Below are 12,532 nucleotides of genomic sequence, written 5' to 3' on the forward strand. Positions count from 1 at the left end.
TCATTCAAACGGCTGCTTCAATTTTGGGGGAGTTTGGATTGACTCTGGAGTTCTTCTCAGGTGAAGTGACCATCTCAGCAGACATATTTTCAGACTCTGGACTATTGGGGGTTTACTCTAGGTGTATTATTGCTTCTGATCAATCGCTATTATACTTTCATTGCAATGGGGCCAGCCATTTCTGAGCCTGCATCGATTAATATGCAGATGCTGCAGAGTGCAAATGGTTCAATGTGTGTTGCACATCATTATGTCCCCAATTTAAGACATGCAAGAATGAGGAGGGCCAGACCATACACACTCCGCACGTAAAGGGAAAAGAGGTCTGACTTCGACATCTCCGACCACACCTGCCTTCGGAGACTGCGCTTCCACAAGTTGGTGATCAATGAAATATGTAAGCTCATCAGGCCACATATGCAGCCTGCTATCAGACATCAGTGTCGGTCGAGGTTAAGGTCACCCGTGGCACTGTCTTTCTACGTGTCCGGTTCCTTTCGGGCCTCCATGGTCGAGATTTGCCCTCTGTCTCACCATGCAACCCATCGCTGCATTAGACAGGTCACGGAGGCCCTGTACGCGAGAAGAATGGACTTTATCAGCTTCCCCATGACCACGGAGGCTCAGACTGACAGGGCTGGAGCATTCTACCGCATTGCTACGTTCGACAGGGTGCAGGGAGCTATACAGTGTACTCACATCGCCATACGGCCACCTTCTCAGGACCTGGAGTGTTTTCTTAACAGAAAAGGAAGGTCCAACTAGTTGTCGACCACAACCAGATTATACTGTCAGTGCGTGCCAAATGTCCAGGCAACTTTGATGAAGCTCACATCCTACGAGAGAGCGCTGTCTCTGACATCTTTAAGAGTCAACCGCAAGGACAATGCTGGATGCTTGGTGATAACTGATATGGCCTAGCCACCTGGCTGATGACCTCCCCCGCCGCGTGACACCCACACCGAGGCCGAGAAGCAATACAACCGGAGCCACAGAGACAGATGCAATGGAGTCCAGAAAACAGTAACTGTGCTTAAGCAGTTCTTCAGATGTCGGGACCACTCAAGAGGGGAGCTACAATACAACACTGAGCAAGTAGGTAAATTCATGGTCGTGTGCTCCATGCTGCACAACCTGGCTATCAGGAGGGGCCAAGAATTGCCAGAAGGGATTGATGCTCCACCTCAGGAGAGAGAGGAAGAGGACGACGAGAGGCTGGACGCTGACCTAGGGCCAGACAATCAGGCTGGCTATGCAAGCATGCCCACGACCCCCTCCAGACCGCAGGAAAGGGCCCGTGGTGGCTACATAGCTGGAAGACTCTTACGTGAGGAGCTGATATCTGAACAATTTGCCTGAAAGAATGTTGATGTGAGTGATAACGCTGACACACTGTTGTGTGTGTGCAGCTCAGACATCAGTGGTGCCCATCACCTTGGTGCCAGTTAAAGTTTACGTTGATTGAAGTTAAGTTTTATTTACCCCTTTAAATGTTAAGGAATAACCAGTGTGTAACGGTCCAGCTATCTGAGACAATGCGCAACAAGGTTATGTTCAATAAAAAATGTTTTATACCAACATTGGTCTGAAATCATAAGTATCACAGGCAATAACACCCAACACCTGCCCACGCCCCACTTTTTCCACCATTGACATCAATCAAATGTTCAACATGTCCAGCAACACAGAATACAAAGGCAAAGCAGGAGGGTGGTCCCCAGCCCCCATACATTACCACAAATTGCATACACCCAGATGGAGATATAACACAGCCATCACCTGCGGACATGCACCTCACTTTCCTTCCCCCCCCTCCCCTCCTTCTCTCCAACTCTAACCCTTCCCCTTCTTGCTCCACGGCGCCCAGCCGAGGAACTCCTCAGGCGGTGCCTCACTGGGGGGGGGGAATGAAGGCAGAGGCGGTGGTTGTACGGGTACAGGAGCGGGGGTTTCCGAGGGGGCAACATTCTCTGATGCAGAAGCAGGATCTTTCTTAGTCCTTGCTCTCATCTGTCATTCGCAGTGGTGTTGCGGAACCTAGGGGTGCAGTGCCGTGCTCTGGGACCACTGGGAGGCCTGTGCCAGCAGTGTTCTTGGCTATTGCATCCAGGGCCTCTGCCATCCGTGGAATGTACTCCGTTAAGGTGGCCAGCTGTCGGGATATGCCCCCCAATACTTCGATGAGCTGGTCACCAATGTCTACAGTCCTCCTGGACAACTGTACCATCTCTCTGCTCTCATGTGGCGCTCATGGAATAGACCTGCCGCATCCATGAGGCCGTCCTGGGGACAAATGGGGTGCCTTGTGATGAGGTGCTCGGAGCCAGGAACTCCAGAATGGAGGCGGGAATGATCGGAGGACCACTAGGCCTTGGGGTGAAATGACTTCTGGAGCGTGGCGATGTAGGTTCCTCGAAGTCCACGCTCTCATCCGTGTAGAACAGACCCAGCGGATTGATGGGCGAGAATCGGAGCTCCTCAGCAGCAGATGTAGGAACGTTCGGAGAGTCGGGCCCCACGTCCCCACCTTCTGGCCTCTGTGGTCTTGCCTGGGGCCGTACTGCTGGCTGAGCTGCAAAACACAAATGAGATTATTAGAGGAGAAGGGGGTGCTAGGGTCACAAGGTCAGTCCAGCACTACACACAGTATATGCACAACAAAAGCACCACCGCTCTCAAAATCATCGCAGACACTACATTTCATGACCAACACATTTGCATTGCAATGATTTTCATTAGGCCAGCATTATTTCTAAGACAATTTTAGAAATCATCTATCATATATGATTGTTCGGATATGAGTGGCTGTGGCATCTATTGACTTTACATCACGCAATGGCGTAAGCTTTAGTCACGTGGCATCGCTTCAGGGTCTGCAGATGCATCCGTGGCTGTCCAGGGGTGCTTCCCCACGAGTGCGAGCACCTGCTCCTCCATCTCAGTGATGTCACTGCAGACTGGTGGCCCACCCCCCCCCCACCCGTTCGCCTCTGCACCGACCTCATCGTCGATAGCTTCTTCTGTAAAAGGTAACAGGACGACATGGCATGAGATCATTGCGTGATATCATTTCTAGGTACTGTCACAGAGACTGATACAACACATAACCGACAGATGTAATCATGCTTATTATGATAATTATCATTTTTTATCTAGACGTGCAGCATGACCGCAGGCTTTGAGTAAAACATTCCCGGTGAAAGTGGAAGACCTCACATCTGCTGATAGTCACTCATGACTGTTACAAATCAAATCATATAAATACAGAAGTACATGAAAATCAATGTAATACTTACTCTTGCGGATCCCACAAGGTCGTTCCATCGTTTGCGACATTGGTTGCCCTCACGCACCTCGTTGGTCGCCAACGAGACCACCTCTGCTATCTCGATCCATATCCTCTGGTAGGCCTTTGGGGTGGGCTTCCCACGCCCTCCCTGTGTCAAATCACCCCAGCGTAACTCGACTCCTGCAGGAGGGAGGCATTTGCCTCATCCGAGAACCTCCTCGCTCTTTTGCACCTTCCAATGTGCTCCTCTCCCACCTCACTGCTCTCTCCAGCGTCAGTCTCCACAGTGTGCTGTGATGCCTCCTCCTCTCCCTCCATTATAGGCCAAATTAGGGCAAATATGTGGCTGTTAACAGCTAATTTTTGTTTCCCTAGTTGCAGTGAAGCTCTAAAATCTCCCTCCTTCCTCCCAAAGCCACCACACCACACCCAGACACACCTTCAGTCCCTCTGAGCTCCCTCTCTCTCTGTCTCTTTTTCTGCGCATGTCATGATGACCCTTGACCTCCTGAATCGCGGGAATTGAGCATTGCCATGCCGTTGCTAAGGATGGCGACACTTTACGGCAGAAGGCCAGCGAGATTTAACGCTACCACCCATTTCATATCGCTCGCGGTAATGCCCAATTTAAAAACTGGAGACTAGGTGCTTTGAGAATGGGTGAGAAGCCGGCGATCTGAAAACCCATTTTTACCGCCCACGCCAGAAATAACACCCATTTTTGGGCGATATGCACAAAAGTGGAAAATCTAGCCGCTGATTTTGGAGGGTGGTTTGGGGGGGGGGGGGTGGGGGTGAGATCTGTAAACAATCAGGATTTTGTAAAAGAGATGTGGAAGGTTGCAGAGAGTGAAGTATTTAAATTTGGGAAGTGTTTTGCAGAATTTTAGAGAGACTAATGAGACCCGGAGATCAGTATCACTTGTACCCAGAAGTGGACAGTGTTTGTTTTTTAAATGCATTTTGCTGTTTCCATTATGCCCTGTGATTTTATTGCTGATCACATAATTAGATGATAATTATAAGGATTGAAAGAACAAGTCAGATCCTTATTTTACTGACAGTACAGTCTCCCACAGGTATTAATGTTGACAACCGCTGGAAGGAACTTCTCAGAATCACCAAGAATCATGCCAAAGATCACATTCTTATCTTCAATGATGCCCATATACTGATGTCCCTGCTTGGAGCTAAAGATGCTGAGAGCGCAAATCAGTTGGTCACATCACTGCAAGAACTCTCCCAGTAAGCATGCCTGCAAGTTTTATACTTCTAGCCATCTAAAGGTCTGAAAGTAGGTTCCCTACCTACTCTCTCAGGATGGGTATACTACAAGCATATTAAAAGATGGAAAGGGAAAATAATTTTAAAATGTACAAATTAAACAACACCACCCTTGCTATCTTGACCCGCTCGGGCTGTTGCAGTGTATTTCAGATTCAGGATGCAAAGATGTGATGCTTAGCTTATTGAGGTACTTCTTAGGCAGTCCCTCGGAGTCGAGGATGAAGGTGACTAATGAATCTGATACGGGAACTACAGTCTCTGTCACAGGTTGGGCAGATGGTGGTTGAAAGGACGTTGGTTGAAGGGCCGGTTGGTTGAAGTGCTTGAATTGTCATGCGCTCCTTCCGATGTTTGCGCTTGGTCTCCGCTTGCTCCCGGCGAAGAGATGCGAGGTGTTCGGCACCTTCCTGGATTATTCTCTTCCACTTTGAGTGATCTTGTGCCAGGGATTCCCAAGTGTCGGTGGGGATGTTTAACTTCTTCGAGGAGGCTTTGAAGGTGTCCTTCAAGTGTTTCCTCTGCCCACCTGGGGCTCGCTTGCCACATCAGAGCTCCGAGTAGAGCACTTGTTTTGGGAGTCTCGTATCGGGCATGCAGACAATGTGGCCCATCCATCGGAGCTGATCAAACTTGTCAGTGCTTCGATGCTGAGGATGTTGGCCTGAGCGAGAACACTGACGTTGGTGCGCCTATCCTGCCAATGGATTTGCAGGATATTGATGAACAGTGATGCTGTTACTGAGAGTTTTATTTATTTTTAAAAGTATTTCACTGATGATGAGTCCATCTTACACTTTCTCTCGTGTTCTAGGTGGCATTGTGCATAGATGTCATCATTCCAGCTCAAGGCCTGGGATCGAATTGAATCCCGAGCTGATGGCTCGGCGGTCTCCTTACAGTGCTACCCGGAGGGTCAGTAATAAAAAGAGTTTTAGCAATTTCAATTCAGTTCCCAGTGGACATAATGCTAACATTGGGAGCCACAAACATTCCACTAACCAATGTTGACTATCCTCGCTTTAACAAGCGCAAATTTTGTCCCACCCACCAATAAATCAAAAAAGTATTGAAATTGGGAATTAAGCCACTGTACTGAATTACAGTGTGCTATTCCTGATGTTGCTCAACCAGTTTTAGCTGTGAATTTTAATTTCAGACATTCAACCAAATTCATAAAATTACTTTCTCCTGTTTCCTGCATTTTGAGTCAGGGAGATAAAACCTTGTAGCCCAGTGTTGCAATAACTTGTATTTGCAGCCAATGCAGTGTAGTGAATGCACATCTTTAGCTTTGCTAAAATAGCAGCAGTTCATTTCTACACAGCAGAGAGAGCTAGCTCTCTTAATCCTCTGATTATTAAATAATGAACAATAATACATTTTAATTAGTTTTGTAAGTTGTTTTTAGAAGCCCCTGATGGCTCACTGGTTAAGTATGAAGTACATTATTGAACCATATTGATCATGAATTGTGCTGAATTAGCCAATCTCAGCTATGTTGTAGTTAATCTTGGGATCCGTTTTGGCCAATGTCCCTCTCCAGTGATATATTTTGGAAATGCATATGTGGACATCACATGGAGACAAGGTTAAACTGTTATGCTGACCTACACAGCCAAATAACAGTCCAGATCAGTCAATTGAGGTATAGAACACCAACCACTACCCATGGAACTGATGCACTGACTTCAAGAGAGAAGGGGTAAAGGGGAAAATAATCAGAGGGAAAATTCAAGGTTTAAACCAAGTTTTCGTGTGCTGAAGTGTATTGGAACATCCCTACTGCTTGTGTTTATTTTTTAGTTCAATGATTTGTTTTTATTCAGTTTCCCAAAATTGGAATGAAGGTGATGGTAATTACCTGGTCATGAGGTAAATCTTAAAAACAGTGGAAGCCAATCTTGTGAAAAAACCTTTTGTTCTGGTGGTACAGGGTATCACATTAGTGCTGAGAAAATGTAGAAAGTAAATTTCTTCCTTTGTGAGGAAAATCTGTGATGAGATCTTGGGTCAGGACTTCCTGTTTTTCCATTGAGTTCTGTTCATCTATAATAACAAATCTGCTTTAATCCATGTCTGAAAAAAAATGCAAGGTGATCTTTATGGAAATAAAATTATGAATTCAATTCACATCAGACATTATGCAGTGTCTCAGATTGTAGAATGTTGTTCGTTTTATTTTTTATTTTTCAGAACTCCTGGTGAGAACTCTCAACACCAGCTTGCTCGAGATTTGGGACTTCCTATCTGTCAGGCAATAACCGAGTTTGCAAATGGAAATTATAGTCACACTGTGGATCTGTTAAATCCAGTTCGTTACCAGATCAAGAACATTGGGGGCAGCGATGCACAAGTAAGTTGCAATATATTTTCAGAATGACCTGTATCAGTTGAAATCAGACTCTGATGTAATACTAAACAGGCTTTGGCCCTGAGGAAAGACTGTGCGAGCAACAGCATCATTAGGCACAGGAGTAGACCAATCAGCCCCTTGAGCCTGCACCGCCATTCGATGAGATCATAGCTGATCTGTACCGAACTCCATTTCGCTGCCTTTTCTCCATATCCTTTGATACTTCTACCTAACAAAAATCTATTGCTCAGTCTTGAAAGTTCCAATTGTCCTATCATCCACAGCTGCTTGGAGGGAGAGAATTCCAGATTTGTACTACCCTTTGTGTGAGGAAGTTCTTTGTGATTTCCCTTCTAAATGGACTTCAACCAACTCCCTATCCTTGCAGCTGCATGCCTTTTAATACCTTGTGTTTTAATTTTATCACCAAGCCTCCCATGCAGCGATGTTTGAAAATCCACATACACAGCATCCACTGCATTTCCTTTATTAATACATTCCATTATTTACTCAAAGAATGCTATTAAATTTGTCAGACGCGCTTTACTTTTTATAAATCCATGTCAGCTGTCCTTAATTGACCCATGACTTTCTAGGTGAGTATTAATTTTGTCCTGTATTATGGCCTCTAGAAGCTTACCATTACTGCTGGTTTATTCTTTTTTCCCTTTTTGAATATGGAAGCTCTGCCCCAGCTTCCATGTCTAAGGATGTTTGAAAGATTGTGGTCAGAGCCCCTGCAATTTGCTTTCTTCTTCGCAGTATAGTGTATTACGGGATTTATGAAGCTTGAACAGGTACAAACCAAGGACTAAAAGTTCAGTATGACCCGGTTTGAGGCGGTGACACCACCGGTCGCTAACTTTAGCGTTGGCCGATGTTTACCGCTTCCAACCGGGATATTAATTTTTAGCACCCCAAGAGGGGAGGGGAGTGTTAACTGAAGCATTCCACGCTCCTCTTAGGGCGCTAACGAGGTGGACCAGGAAAAAACTGCAAAGAAATGGAAGAAAGGTTGGCAACAGTCTTCATGAGGTCAGAAAGGTAAGTAACTGTAAATAAAGTGCAATCTGAACACTTACCTGGCCAGTCCTTCAGATACCGCCCCGGGATCTTCTTTGCAGCACCTGCTTTCCCTGTCGGGAGAAGCTCCAGGCGCTACAGCATGCAAAAGCAGTCAAGTTGGTGAACGCGGTTCTAAGAGGGCGTTGCACACGCGTGACGTCACCAAATGGTGCTAAATGACAGCGCCGCTGCTAAACCACTAATGAAGTTCGCGGCAGGCTGGCATAACGCGGAGCTTGGGCGATCATCATAGGCAGTCCCTCGAAATCGAGGAAGACTTGCATCCACTCCAAAAGTGAGTTCTCAGGTGACCGAACAGTCCAATACGGGAATTACAGTCTCTGTCGCAGGTGGGACAGTCGTTGGAGGAAAGGGTGGGAGGTGGGTCTGGTTTGCCACATGCTCCTTCCTCTGCCTGCGCTTGCTTTCTGCATGCTCTCGGTGACGAGACTCGGGGTGCTCAGTGCCCTTCCGGATGCTCTTCCCCTCGGTCTTTAGCCAGGGACTCCCAGGTGTCAGTGGAGATGTTGCATTTTATCAAGGAGGCTTTGAGGGTGTCCTTGAAACGTTTCCTCTGCCTACGTGGGGCTCGCTTGCTGTGTAGGAGTTCCGACTAGAGCGCTTGCTTTGAGAGTCGTGTGTCAGGCATGTGGACAATGTGGCCCGCCCAATGGAGCTGGTCAAGTGTGGTCAGTGTTTCGATGCTGGGGATATTAGCTTGATCGAGGACACTGGCGTTGGTGCGTCTGTCATCCCAGGGGATTTGCAGGATCTTGCGGAGGCATCGCTGGTGGTATTTCTCCAGCAACTTGAGGTGTCTACTGTATATGGTCCACATCTCTGAGCCATACAGGAGGGCGGGTATCACTACAGCCCTGTAGACCACAAGTTTGGTGCTTGGCGGCCCGTTATTGCCCCTCTTGGGTGCTAATGGGTGGCGCGAAGCCAACGAATTTCTAGCCCATGGATCTTTTGGGCTATGTTACAACCCATTCGGGCCATCATCACAGGCGATTCTTCTAGCCAAGAGGGCAGCAAGGTGTCCTGCTTCAAGGCTTTCAGGAAAGAAGCTTTACAGCTGGGCGTTTAGTTATGCACAATAGTAACTAAACAACAACAACTTACATTTATATAGCACCGTTTAACATAGGAAAACACCCCAAGGTGCTTCACAGGAGTGTTATCAAACAAAATTTAACTGAGCCACATAAGGATATTAGAACAGATGACCAAAAGCTTGGTCAAAGAGGGAGGTTTTAAGGAGCGTATTAAAGTAGGAGAAAGTAGAGAAGCAGAGAGGTTAAGGGAGGGAATTCCAGAGTTTAGGGCCTAGGTAGGGAGGAGCGCGGCCATCGAGGGATTTCAAAACAAGCACGAGAGTTTTAAACTGGAGGGGTTGCTTAACCTGGAGCCAAAGTAGGTCAGCGAGCACAGGGGTGATAGGTGAACGGGACTTGGTGCGAGATAGAATACGGGCAGCAGAGTTATGGATGAGCTTAAGTGTATGTAGGGTGAAAGATGGGAGGCCGCCCAGTAGAGCATTGGAATAGTCCAGTCTAGAAGTAACAAAGGTATGGATTAGGATTTCAGCAGCTGATGAGCTGAGGCAAGTGTGGAGTCGGGTGATATTACGGAGGTAAAAGTAGGCGCTATTGGTGATGGAGTTGATATGTGCTCGGTAGCTCATCGCGGGTTCAAATACAACACCATGGTTGCAAATGGTCTGGTTCAGACTCAAAGACAGTTGCTAGGGAGAGGGATGGAGTTGGTGGCTATGGAACTGAGTTTGTGGCAAGGACCAAAGACAATGGTAATGGTAAGGTTCTAGAGGCATAATACCAGATGAAATTAATAGTCCCCTAGAAAGTCACGGGTTAAATAAGGACATGGTGAAACTCTGTTATATGCTCTTCCTCACTTTTGGGAAAGTGCATGTGGGAAATCGTGGATACAAACCATACGGTGACTAAGTCACCTTTTCACTCCACTGCTCAGTTTATTGTGTTTTAGAACTTGCATTATACAGACTAAAGGCAACTAAACATGTTGTAAACATACCCGGCTATTGCCATTAGTGCTTCTGAGTATATGTGCTGAAAGGGCTTACCTATCTATTATCACAACATATCTAGTAATTCAAAACCAAAATTGGCTAGAATTAAAATCACTACTTTAGTAATTTAATACCCATATTTGTCTGGCAACCTAAGTTAAAGGAATGAGTTGTTTTAAATTGAACACAATTTATTTTTAATTCCAGTAGATATTTTTTAAATCTGTTTTATTATTTGCTTTCTCCCTTGTGTTTTGGGGCTCTGAGCAGCTTGAGGTATTGCAACATGCATTTAATGTAGTGCTACAGTAACCTTTTTCATTATAAAAAAAACCTAGGATCTGAAATTGGCCTCTTGTCCCCCTGCCATTAGCGCCTCCGGGAGGTTTATCGCAGGGGTTCAGCGAGGACAGCGTTCCCCGCGGAATTGGCTGGGGGTTTTACGGAAGCGCTAAGAGGTAGTGCCTCACTCCTGCCGGAAGCACCCAGCTCGGCTGCGCCTGGCGATGATGATGTCATTGCTGTGCGCATGCCCCGTTATCACTCGAAGTAACATTCGGCCGCGCCCCCTCTCTTACCACTTGCCAGTGACAATGGCTGCTTCGAGATGGAGTCGGCTGGAAGAGCACTATTTAAAGGCGCCATCTTGAAAAACAATTTTTGTCGGTCATTATTCTTTGCAGCTTGCGAACACATAGGCAGAGTGGCTGGTGGACAGATTTCAGCTATTTTGTCTTCAACGACTGATCTGCCTCCTAACTATTCCCTTATATCCCAGTTTGCCATCCATTGCTCCATCCACAAGGTCACAGATGCCCTATACGGAAGGAGGAGGGACAACATTTCCTTCCCCCTGAGCAGGGGGAAGCAGCAAGAGTGTGCATATGGTGTCGTGGAGGTGTGGAAGCATGTACTCACCTTCATCACCCGACAGAGGTCGTTGAATGTTTTCCTGCACTGGATGAGGCTGCTCTGCACCACTGTGCTGTCCGACACCTCCTGGGCCACCTCTTGCCACATGGCCCGGAAAATCTGCGGAGGTGGCCTCCTTCCCGATATCATCATCACATAAGCAGTCCCTCGGAATCGAGGAAGACTTGCTTCCACTCTTAACAGGAGTTCTTAGGTGGTTGAACAGTCCAATATGAGAACCACAGTCTCTGTCACAGATGGGACAGATAGTCGTTGAGGGAAGCGGTGGATGGGATTGGTTTGCCGCACGTTCTTTCCACAGCCTGCGCTTGATTTCTGCATGCTCTCGGCAATGAGACTCGAGGTGCTCAGCGCCCTCCCGGATGCACTTCCTCCACTTGGGGCGGTCTTTGGCCAGGCACTCCCAGGTGTCAGTGGGGATGTTGCACTTTATCAGGGAGGCTTTGCGGGTGTCATTGTAATGTTTCCGCTACCCACCTTTGGCTCGTTTGCCATGAAGGAGTTCCGAGTAGAGCGCTTGCTTTTGGAGTCTCGTGTCTGGCATGCGAACTATGTGGCCTGCACAGCGGAGCTGATCAAGTGTGGTCAGTGCTTCAATGCTGGGGATGTTGGCCTGGTCGAGGACGCTAACGTTTGTGCGTCTATGCTCCCAGAGGATTTGTAGGATCTTGCGGAGACATCGTTGGTGGTATTTCTCCAGCGACTTGAGGTGTCTACTGTACATGGTCCATGTTTCTGAGCCATACAGGAGGGCGGGTATTACTACAGCCCTGTAGACCATGAACCTGGTGACAGTTTTGAGGGCCTGGTCTTCAAACACTCTTTTCCTCAAGTGGCCAAAGACTGCGCTGGCGCACTGGAGGCGATGTTGGATCTCATTGTCAATGCCTGCTCTTGTTGATAGGAGGCTCCCGAGATACACGGAGTTGGGGGTAATATATTAGCATGGATAGAGGATTGGCTAACTAACAGAGAACAGAGAGTCGGGATAAATGGTTCATTCTCTGGTTGGCAACCAGTAACTAGTGGGGTGCCGCAGGGATTAGTGCTGGGACCCCAACTATTTACAATCTATATTAATGACTTGGAAGAAGGGACTGAGTGTAACATAGCCAAGTTTGCTGACAATACAAAGCTGGGAGGAAGTTTGCTGACAATACAAAGATGGTAGGAAAAGCAATGTGTGAGGATGTCACAAAAAATCTGCAACGGACATAGACAGGCTAAATGAGTGGGCAAAATTTGGTAGATGGAGTATAATGTTGGAAAGTGTGAAGTCATGCACGTTGGCAGAAAAAAATCAAACAGCAAGTTATTACTTAAATGGAGAAAGATTGCAAAGTGCCTCAGTACAGCGGGACCTGGGGGTACTTGTGCATGAAATACAAAAGGATAGTATGCAGGTACAGCAAGTGATCAGGAAGGCCAATGGTATCTTGGCCTTTATTGCAAAGGGGATGGGATATAAAAGCAGGGAAGTCTTGCTACAGCTATACAAGGTATTGGTGAAGCCACACCTGGAATACTGTGTGCAGTTTTGGTTTCCATATTT

The 12,532-nt window shown here is 47.0% G+C and overlaps 1 protein-coding gene and 1 long non-coding RNA gene across 4 annotated transcripts in view; one reads left to right on the plus strand and one right to left on the minus strand.

The window, feature by feature from the left end:
- Positions 1-12,532, plus strand: part of ttc38 (tetratricopeptide repeat domain 38) — a 94,812-nt gene that overhangs the window by 63,218 nt on the left and 19,062 nt on the right. For all 3 annotated transcript variants that reach the window (XM_070900498.1, XM_070900500.1, XM_070900499.1), the window contains 2 exons: positions 4,369-4,534; positions 6,770-6,929. In XM_070900498.1, coding sequence (XP_070756599.1) covers positions 4,369-4,534; positions 6,770-6,929 — 326 coding nt within the window. The remainder of the gene's footprint in view (positions 1-4,368; positions 4,535-6,769; positions 6,930-12,532) is intronic.
- Positions 1-12,532, minus strand: part of LOC139280798 (uncharacterized) — a 36,301-nt gene that overhangs the window by 14,685 nt on the left and 9,084 nt on the right. The gene's annotated exons all lie outside the window — the stretch shown is intronic.

This window comes from Pristiophorus japonicus, chromosome 15 (genome assembly GCF_044704955.1).
Source record: "Pristiophorus japonicus isolate sPriJap1 chromosome 15, sPriJap1.hap1, whole genome shotgun sequence".
NCBI lineage: Eukaryota > Metazoa > Chordata > Chondrichthyes > Pristiophoridae > Pristiophorus > Pristiophorus japonicus.